This window comes from Carcharodon carcharias, chromosome 5 (assembly GCF_017639515.1).
Source record: "Carcharodon carcharias isolate sCarCar2 chromosome 5, sCarCar2.pri, whole genome shotgun sequence".
NCBI lineage: Eukaryota > Metazoa > Chordata > Chondrichthyes > Lamniformes > Lamnidae > Carcharodon > Carcharodon carcharias.
In genome coordinates, this window is record NC_054471.1 from 186,677,258 (window position 1) to 186,691,099 (window position 13,842).

The following is a 13,842-nucleotide window of genomic DNA, read 5'->3' on the forward strand; positions in this document are numbered from 1 at the left end:
AATCAAAAAAAACCAGGGTGAAAGAAACAAAAAAAGCCATCGAGTTTTAATCACAGATCTGCTGGAGACTAATGAAGCAAGACTGAAGTAACAAGGAAGTGCAGTCTAATTGAGCAACTCATTATTGTAATTTGGTATTAAGAGATTATGTAAATAAGGTTTGTCAATTGGAATAAAATCTTATTCATCCAGGAAATACAAAATGCTCAAAAGAGCAGCACCATAGCTCCAATGTACCATAGCATGGAGTTTAGGAGATTGAGACCCATTATATTCCACAATCTAAGCCATCTTCCACAGTGGAGACTGCAAACTCATGGGCATCCCAGTACATCTGTCGTAAGGTGATATCAGCACCACCAGAAATCAAGTTACTGCTACCGAGAGCTGGGAATAGTGGACGGCTTAGGGAGTCCCAACAAGGAAGGAGAAAATTATAGAAAAAGGAGACTCAGCCCAAATTTAAAAAGTTTAATTGTTCCATTTTTATTCAAGTTCCCCTTAAGAGGTACATACCAATTGTAATGGAAGTCATGTAGGCAAGTAGACAATCTGCTCTTTTAACCCAACTGCTGGATGCACAAGAGCTTGAGGTGATTCATTTTAATTTTGTCTCTTAGGAGGAGGAAATCTCCAACTTTCATTCAGCATATTATTCCAATCATACAGCCAGATGGAGATTTTTAAATGAATTAATTTAATCCACAATAACTTCATACAAATTTTTCTAGGATTTCTTCCACCTAAGTTAAAGGTAAATGGGGCAAATCTGACAGCAATTCACCCTAATTAAAGAAAATATCTTCAAATAAGTGTTGTAATATACTTCAAGCAGGGATTAAGAAATAAACCATGCATTTAGAAAAATAGTACCTTGCCTTAAGCAACTCAAGGTACCTCACAGATAATTGCTTTGAAGCAAGTGACTTACGTGGACAAACAGCAGTCAATTTTACACACAGCAAGACAGGTATATATACTTAAGTATAGGGTTGTAAGGATATGCTGAATTTGTACGCAAGGAGTACTCACGTATAGCATCCAACTTTCATTTTTGATTTTCCCAGTAAACCTCAATTAAAACATTTTTCTCTAAAATGTTTCTTTGCAAGAGGCTAACAGACCTGTTGTGTATTCCTAAAGTTTTCAGTTTTTCAGAATGAGTTTGAGAAAAATATCAGCCATGACTGAATGGCAGAGCAGACTCGATGGGCCAAATGGCCTAATTTCTGCTCCTATGTCTTATGGTCTTTATTCTACCAAGATGATGTTCTGTTACAAAGAATAAGCTAAAACAGGGCTGCTGTTTATATGGAGACAGAGATCAAAGTTAAGAAAAAGGCCAAGAAAATTATTAAAGATGTGCGCAACATTTAAGTAGGTATCTTTAAATAAAATATCTCCTTTTTGATACAGTTTAACTAACAAACCCAATTTTCTAAATGCCATTTTCCTCCTTTGGAGAACAAAGATTCAAACAGCAGAAAGTCTCAATTTTCATGTGGCATAGATATTAATGAAATAATCAAAGAATAGTGGCATAGTCTATCTGGAAATAAAGAACTGGCTGAGCAATATTCTAACTTATTGAATGGTAACATAACTCCCACATTCAAAACGCTCCTGTCACTCAGTCTTTTGTTCAAGAAACCATGAATGGGACAGTCATAGAATACAAGTATAGAATAGATGTAGTTATTTTGCTCAGTGTGGGAGAATTTTTGCAAGGGTTCCAATCAGCTGTCACAACTTTTGGCAGAACAGCCACCCGAACTACCGAGAGAAAAAATAAGATTTGCGCCATTCTACTCAAGTCACAGCACTAGAACGCTGTATGGAAAAAAAAATCACCCACTTTTGGAATCAAAACTACCTTCTACATTTGTATGGAAGGATGTGACTGATTAAAAACAGCACCAAACACCCCTTCTGACTGGTCAATCATGAACGACATCTCAAATGATTCAATGCAGTCCTCACTCCAATTCTTATCCACACTAGAAAGATCAGGAAAATTTCAGCAATTCTCGCTACCTCTTCCGAAAATGGCCGGACCAGAATGTCAACAGTTATCACCCAGATGAAGCCCCTCTGAATAGGCCATTCGGGGTCAATTCGTTGATCATTTTGAAGCATGCAACCCAACTGCTCGTCACCGTTAAGTTCAACAGAATCAATTTCCTCAAGGTTACTCTGCTTTTCAATGTTCGAAATAATTTTGCTGCATGTTATCCAAGCCCATGTCTTGCAGCACAGATGTCAAAAGCTCCTGCATTTAAAACGTGTGCAGTACTAGTTCATCCGCTTCATCAATGCGCCAGTGAACACAAACATTGAAAAAAAAAGGGCAAGATTAAAAATTAACGGAAATACAGACGATAAAAAAGTTATATATCAATACACGGGTTCGACATTAACTCGGTAGGCATTAGGACCTAAAGGAGTGCATTAGTTCTGCAGAAAACTGACCGCACCCATTCCTTCACAAAAGGCCGACTCGGTTAGCAAAAAAAAAAACACATCAATTGCTACAAATATGGGGTACGGGAGTCAAAAGAAAACCCGCGCATTTTATGCTCCAAATATAAAATCAGTTCTATCACAGTGGAAAAAATTAGCCGCTTCATTTTAGAAAAAAACAACCACCCCAGGAACAGCGCGCAGACTCGGTCACCGGTGTAAAAAGTTTGTGTAAAAAGAAACTTCAATTTTACAAGTCAGGAAATAAAAATGTAGTTTTAAATAAATACAAAACGGGGTCAGATTTGATTATATTTAATACCTTTTTCGTGAAAATGAGTTTTACACAGCTTACAATTCAGTATATAATCCTGTAAACAAAACGTAAAGTCTTGGTTTCAGTTCCAAGCTTCGCCATTTTTTAAATCCTCGTTGGTTTTTTTTCCCCCCAAAGAGACAATGACCCAAACCTCAGTACCACTTGGGGAGACGTATCAAAAATATCAATGCACTTTTAAGCCTCTTTTAGAGAGCGGTACAGATTCAACCCCCCACCTCACACAAACAACAAAAAAAAAATCAGCACTCTTTGAAAATAATTTTCCAATTCACCTCCCCAAAAACAGTTTTTGTGCCCCCCACCCAAAAAAAGTTGCTTTTTTCCTGTCTGTGTTGCCAGAGCAATATTTGCTTTAAAAAGTCACGTTTGGACGATTGGTGATGAGTAGTCACTCGTGCGGGTATTAGGGGGTGTAAAAAAAAAAGGGGGGGGGAGGAAATAAACAGTGGAGTTGGTGTCCACGAGTGTGTGTGTCCGAGCTACTTGGCAGTAGTTTCAGTGCGACCTTCCCGTGTGAAGCCAGCTTTAGTGGCGGCCCCCTTTTAGTAATCTTCCCCCTCCCTTTCACACAGCACCATCCCATTTCAGCTTCCTCCCATGTTAATCAGGTGCAGCTAGAAGCAAACTTAGGGGGAAGACAAAAACCAAAAAAAAAAGTCCTAATCGCTTCTCGCAGTTAAGGGAAGAAAAACATTTTCTTTTTAAATATATATATATATATATAATATAAACACTCCCTTTTAGACCAGCCCCCCCCCGCCCCCAGTCTTGCCGCATTACAATACGATGCACAAACCCCTTCTCAGGGAGGGGTTCAATCGTCCAGTCCTGTCCGCAGTCAGTCAATGTGATGCGATGTGAAAAAAAATCATCTTCATCTTCATCTTCCTTTAAACTCGGTAGATCTCTCGATGATCGATCGCCTAATAAAACAAAATCCCCCCCCCCCCCACCCCTTTGTGATCCCCATTTGTTTCATGTTTTCAGCCAACAACACCACCCCACCCCACCCCCAAAAAAAGTGTCCGCTTCTTCTACACAATAAAAAAAAAGGGAGAGAGGGAGTAAGACAGCTCAGTTTCTTGAGAGTAGCAATAAATAAGAAGAAGAAGAAGAAGAAGAAGATGAGCGGCACACATCACAAGAGGGAGCAGCAGTTGGTGCAGCCTCTGCTCGGCCGGGCTCTCTTCTGCAGGGCCGCTCGGGTGGCGGTCTCGAACACCTCCCGCACCCCTTCCTTGGTCTTGGCCGAGCACTCCAGGTAGTCGTAGGCACCGATGCGCACGGCCATGGCCCGGCCGTCCTCGGTCCGCACCGGCTCCTGCTTCATGCGGGCCAGCTCGTTCCTGACGTTCTCGTCGTTCCGCAGGTCCTTCTTGTTGGCCACCAGGATGATGGGCACGTTGGGGCAGAAGTGCTTGACCTCGGGCACCCACTTCTCCGGGATGTTCTCCAGCGAGTCCGGGCTGTCCACCGAGAAGCACATCAGGATGACGTCGGTGTCCGGGTAGGAGAGGGGCCGCAGGCGGTCGTAGTCCTCCTGGCCGGCCGTGTCCCACAGGGCCAGCTCCACCTGCTTGCCGTCCACCTCGATGTCGGCCACGTAGTTCTCGAAGACGGTGGGCACGTAGACCTCGGGGAACTCGTCCTTGCTGAAGACGATCAGCAGGCAGGTCTTGCCGCAAGCGCCGTCCCCCACCACCACCAGCTTCTTCCTGATCGCCGCCATGGCTCCGGCCAGCTCGCCCAGGACCCCTCGCTTGACCTTCGCTTCACAGACCAGAGGCTTGTTATCCGTGTGAAGACCGGTCCGTCCGCATCCACCTTTCATTCAACTCCACTCCACTCCACTCCACTCACTGTAGCACTGACTGACTGACTGACTGACTGACTCGCACCAGGTCGGTCGCTCACTCACTCACTCACTAGGACTGACTCGCACCAGCGATCCCGATCACAGCAACCCCCCTCCTCCTCCTCCTCCTCCTCCCCCCCCCCTCCGCCGCTTTTTAAAGAGCCAGCCCTTTCTCCTAAATATAGCAATCCAATGGGAGGCTCCCGGTTGAGCTCATCGGCTGGCGAGCGCTCAACTGATTGGAGCCGAGGCTGCTGCGCTGCTGGAGAACTGCAATCGATTAGTCAGCTCCCAGACCAGGAGGAGGAGAGCTCAAGTCCAAACGCCCTTTGGTTTCCCCCCCCACCCCTCCCTCACTGGGGGAAACTTTTACAGCCGTATCCACCCCAACCTGCACTTTTACACCCAACTAGGCGGGTGCTAATTTTTTTTTTTTCAGGGGTTCCTATAAGGCCCTGATATTTAGTTCTCTCTTTCGTCCTCTTTTGTGCAAACCATATGAAGTCACCCGGCCGTAAAGCGTGCTCAAAGCTGCTATAGTGTTGGGGAAACCAAAACCAAAATAAAAATCGCTGGAAAAACTCAGCAGGTCTGGCAGCATCTGCGGAGAGGGGCACGGTTGACGTTTCGAGTCCGTATGACCCTTCAACTGAACTAAGGAAAAATAGAAAGGAGGTGAAATATAAGCTGGTTTAAGGGGGGTGGGGGGACAGGTAGAGGTGGATAGAGGGCCAGTGATAGCTGGAGATAACCAAAAGATGTCTTAGACAAAAGGACAAAGAGGTGTTGACGGTGGTGATATTATCTAAGTAATGTGCTAATAGGTGACATTAAGGATAGAAAGCAGGATGAGCAAGGTGCAGGTAGCCCTAGTGAGGGTGGGGATGGAGGAGAGAGTTCACGACCTAAAGTTGTTGAATTAAATATTCAGTCCGGAAGGCTGTAAAGTGCCTGGTCGGAAGATGAGGTGCTGTTCCTCCAGTTTGCGTTGAGCTTCACTGGAACAATGCAGCAGGCCAAGGATGGACATGTGGGCAAGAGAGCAGGGTGGAGTGTTGAAATGGCAAGCGACAGGGAGGTCTGGGTCATGCTTGCGGACAGACCGCAGGTGTTCTGTAAAGCAGTCACCCAGTCTGCGTTTGGTGTCTCCAATGTAGAGGAACTGCATTGGGAGCAACGAATGCGGTAGACTAAATTGAGCGAAGTGCAAGTGAAATGCTGCTTCACTTGAAAGGTGTGTTTGGGCCCTTGGACGGTGAGGAGAGGGGAAGTAAAGGGGCAGGTGTTGCACCTTCTGCAGTTGCATGGGAAAGTGCCATGCGAGGAGATTGAGGTGTACGGGGTGATGGAGAAGTGGAACAGGATGTCCCAGAGGGAACAATCCCTGCAGAAAGCCGCCGGTGGGGGGGTGAAGGGAAGATGTGTTTGGTGGTGGCATCATGCTGGAGATGGCGGAGGATGATCCTTTGAACGTGGAGGCTGTTGGGGTGATAAGTGAGGACAAGGGGGACCCTATCATGGTTCTGGGAGGGAGAGGAAGGTGTGAAGGCGGATGCGCGGGAGATGGGCTGGACACCGGTGAGGGCCCTGTCAACCACCGTGTGTGGAAAGCCTCGGTTAAGGAAGAAGGAGGACATGTCAGAGGAACTGTTTTTGAAAGTGGCCTCATCAAAACAGGTGCGACGGAGGCGAAGGAACTGAAAGAATGGGATGGAGTCCTTACAGGAAGCGGGGTGTGAGGAGCTGTAGTCGAGGTAGCTGTGGGAGTTTTGGGAACTGTGGGTCTTGAAGAAGTGTTGGGGAAACCATGTGGATGTTTTTATTATAGACGAGTCGGGCCGGGTTGGGGACATCATCGATTCACACAGGATGGCAGCAATTATTCTTCAAACGCTGCTCCAGCTATGGCTGTTCCGGCCAAAACTTAAATAATTTCTACAAAAATCGCTGGAAAAACTCAGCAGGTCTGACAGCATCTGCGGAGAGGAACACAGTTAACATTTCAAGTCCCTATGACTCTTCACCAGAACTAAGAAATATAGAAATGAGGTGAAATATAAGCTGGTTGAGTGGGGGGGGGGGGGGGGTGCTGGTGGAACAGGTAGAGCTGGAAAGCAATGAAGGCGAGCAGGGCATCTTAGTTCTGATGAAGAGTCATAAGGACTCGAAACGTTAACTCTGCCTTCCTCTCTACAGATGCTGTCAGACCTGCTGAGTTTTTCCAGCAATTTTTGTTTTTGTTTCAGATTTCCAGCATCTGCAATATTTTGCTTTTATCTTAGTGTTTAATTGACTGCCACTTCTCTTCCAGGAATGCCTACCTTGAAGAAGTACTGCTCTTCCCTCCGACAGGATTTCTGCCTGTCTCTTTTGCCCTGTTCACCTTCATTGCTTTCCATTTCTACCTGTCCCACCCCCTTCAACCAGCTTATATTTCACCTCATTTCTATATTTCTTAGTTCTGATGAAGAGTCATAGGGGCTCGAAACATTAATTGTCTTCCTCTCCGCAGATGCTGTCAGACCTGCTGAGTTTTTCCAGCTATTTTTGTTTTTGTTTCAGATTTCCAGCATCTGCAGTATTTTGATTTTATCTTAAATAATTTCTAGCTGCTTACACATGTGTGAAATGTTGCTGTTATGCAATCAATGGTCAAGCAGAGTTTGAAATAGCAGCAGGGGGTGTTTATTATCAAATGCCCTTAAAATGAGAATATTGAAAACCTGGACTCAGCTTCCCAACCTATTTCAACTCCATGCCCCAAATGGCAGCTATTTTGCCCGAATGGAACATTCTCTATGTGGTTGTATAAATGTGCTGACAATTTAGTTGGAGTGCTGAGTGGATTCAGTCAATGCATGCCTAAATTGTTTGGGTTTCAACTGAATAATTTTATTAATTTGTCTTCACAATTAAATTAGTACTCAGTTTAGACTATGATTCCCCACCCTCCCTTATTAGTCTTGGGTTCTCATAGACCTCACCTGCCGAGGACTAGCCGTGGATTCAGTCATGTAAAACTCTTGATGTTTTCATCTGGATATCAGTAAAATTGGAGGTGGAGCTAGGATTTTGGAAGTGGGGACGAGAGAGAAAAGTTCATGTTATTAAGTACTACATTATGATGTGAGTGTATCTGGTTTGGTAAAACAGTGGAATTTTCCTCTCTTGCCTATGTCAAATGATTTCAATGTGAGAGAACTTCAAAACACAATTGGCTCTCTGTTGATATTGTTTGATTTGCACCATCTGTTTGATAATGTTGTTCGTCACATTTGTCTTGAGTTGTTTTAAATAATTGAAGTTGCACGGGCTTAAAATTTAAATATTTCTCTAAACTCATCTCTTAAAATCAACCCGTAGTTTTCCAAGTACTTTTTGTGGTTTTAAAACACTGTACATTTATTTCTGATTCAGTTACCTGTAACACAGGCCTGATATTGCTTTACAGCAGTTTATTCAGATACATAGGGTAATCAAAACAGTTTCCAGTTCAAGGGCAAGCTGATAAGAGAGTTTTTTTTTTCTCTCTTGACGTAAAAGGTTCAACAAACTTTACTTTATCTAGAAACACAAAGCACAATGGTGTTAGTTTAATTTATATTTTGTCTGTGTGTTAACAGGAAACCTGGGTTTTCGTTTCACTTTAGAATGTTGCCTGCAAGCCTGTGGGTTTATTTGTGCACTTGCATTTTAATGAGGTTTTACAACCCTTGAAATGGAGAGCTGTGTTTCAAGAGGGGTTAGTGGTTTAGGTAAGTTAAAACAAAGTAGGAAAAACTGCTGTTGCCTAGCAACATGAGACCTACAGAGAGAAACAGAAAAAGCAGTTTGAGTTCAGTTAGTCTGTGGATACCACAGGGTGAGGAAGGTGGACAGGAGGAGGAACTGCAGAGAGCAGCTTTCCCAAAAGAACAGAAGAAAGTCCCAGAAAATGATAATGAAAGGGTTAATAGACAATTCAAAAGACAGATGTAATTATGCCATTGTGAAATATTTAATTTTGTTTGCATTTTTGAAAAAAAAATTAGATCATTACTTTGGGCATTGGAATTTTAGTCACTTAGAAAATATTGACAATTAAAAAACTTTCAAAATACATTTTATTCAGAACCCAGTGGCCTGATTAGCTAAAGACAGTGAAGAGTTTACATGAGTATCAATAGGGATCCAGGAATTCATAATGGAAATAAGCTGCCAAAAAGACGTACAAAAAGTGACAATGGGAAGCAAACTTCTACAGACAAGAGCAGCAATTTTTTAAATATATATTTGTATGTTATTTGCATGTAACAATAAGCAAGGGAGAAGCACAGTCTCTGTCACCATGTAATGTTATAGTACAGCAGTATGTGTAACATATGTTTGAGTTACTTGATATAGTGACATTCATGTATTTGTTGTCCAGGAACTTGTGTTTCCCCTTATGTCATTGTGTAGTGCAAAGCAAAAGTTGAGACTCAAGGGCAATTAGGGATGGGCAATTAATTCCGTCCCATGAATTAATATTAAAAAAACCTCCTCAAGCTTGTGATTTTGGTTTTGCATAACACTTTGTGTCCAATCTACGCCAATAATTACTCATGAAGTTCTCTGTACAAAAATGGTAGTTAATCTGTCTTACTTTGACAGGAGATCTCATCATATGACAGATCTGTTGGCCACAGCTTTGATTCTTAACACGAAGACTAATTTTCTGACAAGTGAAACCTTTCTTCCTGTTTTTATTTCAGCAAATAAAAGCCTACTTCAGTCCGCTACTGGAAAAACTTCAAGCTGGACAAGAGCGCCATCCGCAGATACAAAGTGGTATTAACCAATTTTCGTTTTAACTCTATCACCAGTGGTGGCAGAGCGCAATGGAAAACCAAGGGATGGGAAATTGAGCGAGTGAGTTACCAGATTTTCATCAATTATGTGTCATGTATGATATTCTGGACATTCAAAAGTGTTCTTGTAAAAATAACTCAAGTTATATGAAAATCGACGGCAATATAGAAATTAGCACAGGTGTGATTCCCTGATTTTTTTTCCCAGGGGTTAATGTGCATGTGTTCAATTAACCCACATATAATGGCTGATCAAGAGTCAGGCACAACCTTGGCTGTTGAGGTTCGAGTTTAAAGGGAGGTCAGTTTATTGGGAGCATGCACAAAAGGAGATTTTAACAGCAAGTTATGTACCCATCCTGTGGAGCAAATGCCCTGGGATCCCAAAAAGGGTAATTGCCATTTGTTACATTTCAGAATATCTCCCAAGGCAGTATCTGCATATTAAGGCATCACCTGATTTTGAGTTTTCTATCCAACAACAATGAAGCAGCCCTTTTAAAGAGTGAATGCAGCCTTTGAGAGCTGTAGCTGGACAATTATTTCCTGTCTCCTCCCACTGACAAAAGAGCTCCCAGCACAGGGTCAGTTGGACTGAGAGCTTACAATGGCTACACAATGAAGTTGACGTCAGAAATCCCACAAGTGTGGTCCCGCATGTTAATAAGCCTGGGAAAAAATCAGTTCTGAAACACCCACATTAGATCTCATGCCAACAAGTAATTTCAAACAGTAATCAATAATAGGTATAGTTAATGAAATAATACTAATTAACAAAGGCAAAACCCAACGGAATGCTGCTACGTCTGGCAACTCGCAGCTCTGAAGACGAAGCATCTGTCTAAAACTACAATTTGTATTTTTGGTTTCTCCTGGCAATTCGCACTCACTTCATTTGCATAGTAAAGGTAGGGTTGGCGCCAACATCATAATTTTCTCAGCTTTGGGTGATTTGTACGCTTTTATTTCATTAATGCAACAACTATTTCACCAACATAAATATGCTTGCTCAGCAAATGTGTTAAAGATATTACTTAGAAAAGGAGAATGTTTATTCATTTAAAATTAAATGGCATTTTTTTTAATATGGCGTAGAATGCTACAAAGCAGGCTGCTCCCAAACCTACACATTCTTAATCTCAAATTGACCATTTGTAGGGAGCACAATATTGCAGCGATAGAAGAAACAATAGATGGAGAATCAGACCCCGGGCTGTTTTCATGAGCTGCATTGTACAATTTTTTTTTGTGACCGGCTTTCATTTTGCACTATAGCACATTGTTTAAATAATATTGTATCTGCGTGATATTTGTAGCTACATCATAAATTTATCATTTGTAACTACATTCATGATTTCACCACGAATAATGCAAATCTTTTGCTGAAAAATCTTTATAAGGAAAATGAAAATTTACGGTGCAACATCTTGCTTGTCTCCACAAATGATGCCTAAACAACTGAGTTGTTTCCATTGTTCGCTGTTTTTGTTTTGTGATTTCCAACATTTACAATATTTAGATTTATGATCAATTAATCTAGGTTCGCCTGTGCTGGCGCAATATCTAGGAGCAACTGCAGAAACACGGTGACCCGGTCCATGGAGATTGTCCACAATTTGAAGTGAATCAACGGTAAATAAATCAGGAGACCGCTCAGCATGAACAAAAAAATAAACAAGTATTCAATCCGAGGATTGCCAATGACCGGCGTCAGGACCAAGGAGACTGAAATAATTAGCAGGAACACTTGGACAAGCATCGGCACCTATAAGGAGAGAACATTTTCAGTAAATGCACCATAAGATTTTCTTTCTTCTTCTACCATTTTGGTACATTTAGCAAATTTTGGCATCTTTTTATGCAGACAGTAACTGCTACAATATATATTGGATAATGTAATTGTGTACTTCTTTCATAGTTTGTAGGAGGTCCTAATAGACCTCAGCCTGACTTGGTTTGAAAATTGCATATTATCAATTAAAAATATCTGCCTGTGCGGCTTCAGTTCCACGACTGCACCCCTCACACTTCCCAAGGAAGCTGCTGCTGCTTCTTTAACTTTCAATTTGCTTCCACGAATTGCAACTCCGCACCCACTGACTACACAGCGCCCTCTTCCTTTCTCGCAAGTGGCAGCGCAAGGGATACATAAAGGTCACCACAAACTAGCCGGAGAAAGGAAGGAAACCAAACCGAGAAGAGCCTAAGTTGGTTGCGGGAGACCATGACCCCAATATTACAGCTGGAGGGTGAAGATATATCAGTGGAGGTAAAGGCAGTTTTGCAGAGGAGTCACCCTGAAGATCAAGACAGTGAAACCATAGCAGGCAATGACCAAGCCCAAGTATCACCATTTGAACAACTCTGTGTGGGCCCCACCTTCTGGAACTGCCATCTTAAATCTTGCTTACTTTCTCAAAAGCCTCTCCTCAAGCATATTTTCAATCATCCCCAGATCTACCCATGCTCAATGCTTTTTTTTTCTCTGCCTTCAGACGATTGCAACTTTGAAAGTGTTACACGGTGGAAGTTGTCACTGTTTGGCCCAATGAAATACACAATTGATGATTTTAATTTTAGACCCTCTAAAATATTTCATCAAAGACAAACAAAATTAATGCAAAATAGCTTGTAATTTCTACAATGCGCTTATTCTTATCAGGGCCACCTTGTATTCGGTTAACAATATGCAAATACCATACACAGCATTCTCCATCCAACCATTCTGCAGCTACCCTCCTCATACCCTATTCATGCCAGCACTCACCACATCCATTCAATGCATCTTCCTTAACTGAGAGAATTATATTTTTGAAGAGTGTTTGTGATGTTGTCTTTCCACCCCATCTCCTTGCTCTCTTTCCTGTCCAGGGTCTTTGAAAGTATTATGTTTCCCAAATTTGTGCTTGCAGCTCCATGTTTGAATCATTCAACCAGGTTTCCACTCCTGCCAGCAAACTGAAACTTACCTCATCAAAGTCACAAATTACATCCTCTCTGACTGTCTTGCACTATCCTTCCTCATTCTTCTCTTCCCATCTGCAGCCGATTACATCATCAGCCAGTCCCCAACAATGGCTTCTCTTCCAGATCCCATAATGCTACCTCTTGAACCACAGGCATTTATACTTGACTTACTCCCATCCCTGAGCTACATCCTGCCACTTGGCAACATGAACCAAAGACATGTGGTTCCATATATATGCCGGTGACGCCCAGCTCTTCTGCTTCACTTCTCTTTCAGCCCTACCACTACTTATCCGACACCCTCCAGGTCAACATTGGGAAGATTGAAGCTATCATCTTTGGGTCACACCACACACACACACACACCATGTCCTTACCACCAATTCCACCCCCCTCGCTGGTCACTGTCTCAGGTTGAACCAGACTGATTGTAACCTCCGCATCCTATTTGACCCTAAGCTGAATTTATAACCCCACATCCTCTTCATCACAAAGACCACTGCCTACTTCCATTTCTATAGCTTCACCTGTCTCCACATCTACTCCTAAAACTCTCATTCATGTCTTTGTCACTTCCAAACTCAACAATTCCAGTGCTCTCCTGTCTGACCTCCCATTCTCCAATTTCAATAATTTTCAGCCAATCCAAAACTCTGCATCCCATACCCAATCCCACACCAACTTCCATTCACGCAGCACAGCATGCTGAACATTTATCTGATAACGATCATAATGTGATCAAGCTCTTGAAAGGGAGAAGTGCAAAACAGCTACTAAGATTCTAAATTTAGATAAGTCTCACTTCAATGCGAGAATCAGAAACTGTCCACAGTAAACTGAGCAAGTTTGGTTATGGGTATCACAACAGATGATCAGTGGGAGGTGTTCAAAAAAAGAATTTAATGTGATACAGAAACCATTTATAACCCTAAGGGGCAAGAGCCCTACTTGTTAATTAAAATACAGCAATGGACAATTAAAGAGGCAAGTGACAACATAAAACTAAAAGAAAAGGCATACAAAAATGCAGGGGGAAAAAAACCACACATATCCCAATATCTCCTTACTTGCTCAGCCTTGATTTATTTTTCTGTCTGATTACAACTCTGTGAAGTGCCTTGGACTATTTTTCGACACTAAAGACTCTAATAAATTCAAGTTATTATTGTTGTTGGATACTGAGAAGAGTGAGATGGATTGCAGCGCAGAAGAAAACTTGAACTTTATTTTGTTAATCCAGACCAAACAAGTTTATATATAAAAAATATATTTGACACATTTTACAATAATAACAACTTGCATTATTATAGCACCTTTTAATATAGTTAAAGATCCAAAGTTTGCTCAAAGGAGCATTATTAAACAAATTTTGACTCCGAACCTCTTGAGGA

At 42.1% G+C, this 13,842-nt stretch overlaps 2 protein-coding genes across 2 annotated transcripts in view; both read right to left on the bottom strand.

Moving 5' to 3' along the window:
* Positions 1 to 456: 456 nt before the first annotated feature.
* LOC121277949 (rho-related GTP-binding protein RhoB) lies at positions 457 to 4,775 on the bottom strand. The gene is made up of 2 exons (XM_041187842.1): positions 2,783 to 4,775; positions 457 to 2,304 (listed from the first exon to the last, which is right to left on the bottom strand). The coding sequence occupies exon 1, from the start codon at positions 4,629 to 4,631 to the stop codon at positions 3,939 to 3,941; it is 693 nt and encodes a 230-aa protein (XP_041043776.1). The 5' UTR covers positions 4,632 to 4,775; the 3' UTR covers positions 457 to 2,304; positions 2,783 to 3,938.
* A 6,240-nt stretch (positions 4,776 to 11,015) lies between these two features.
* zmp:0000001267 (b(0,+)-type amino acid transporter 1) overlaps positions 11,016 to 13,842 on the bottom strand; it is a 28,784-nt gene continuing 25,957 nt past the window's right edge. The window contains exon 6 of the mRNA XM_041187431.1: positions 11,016 to 11,249. Coding sequence (XP_041043365.1) covers positions 11,016 to 11,249 — 234 coding nt within the window. The remainder of the gene's footprint in view (positions 11,250 to 13,842) is intronic.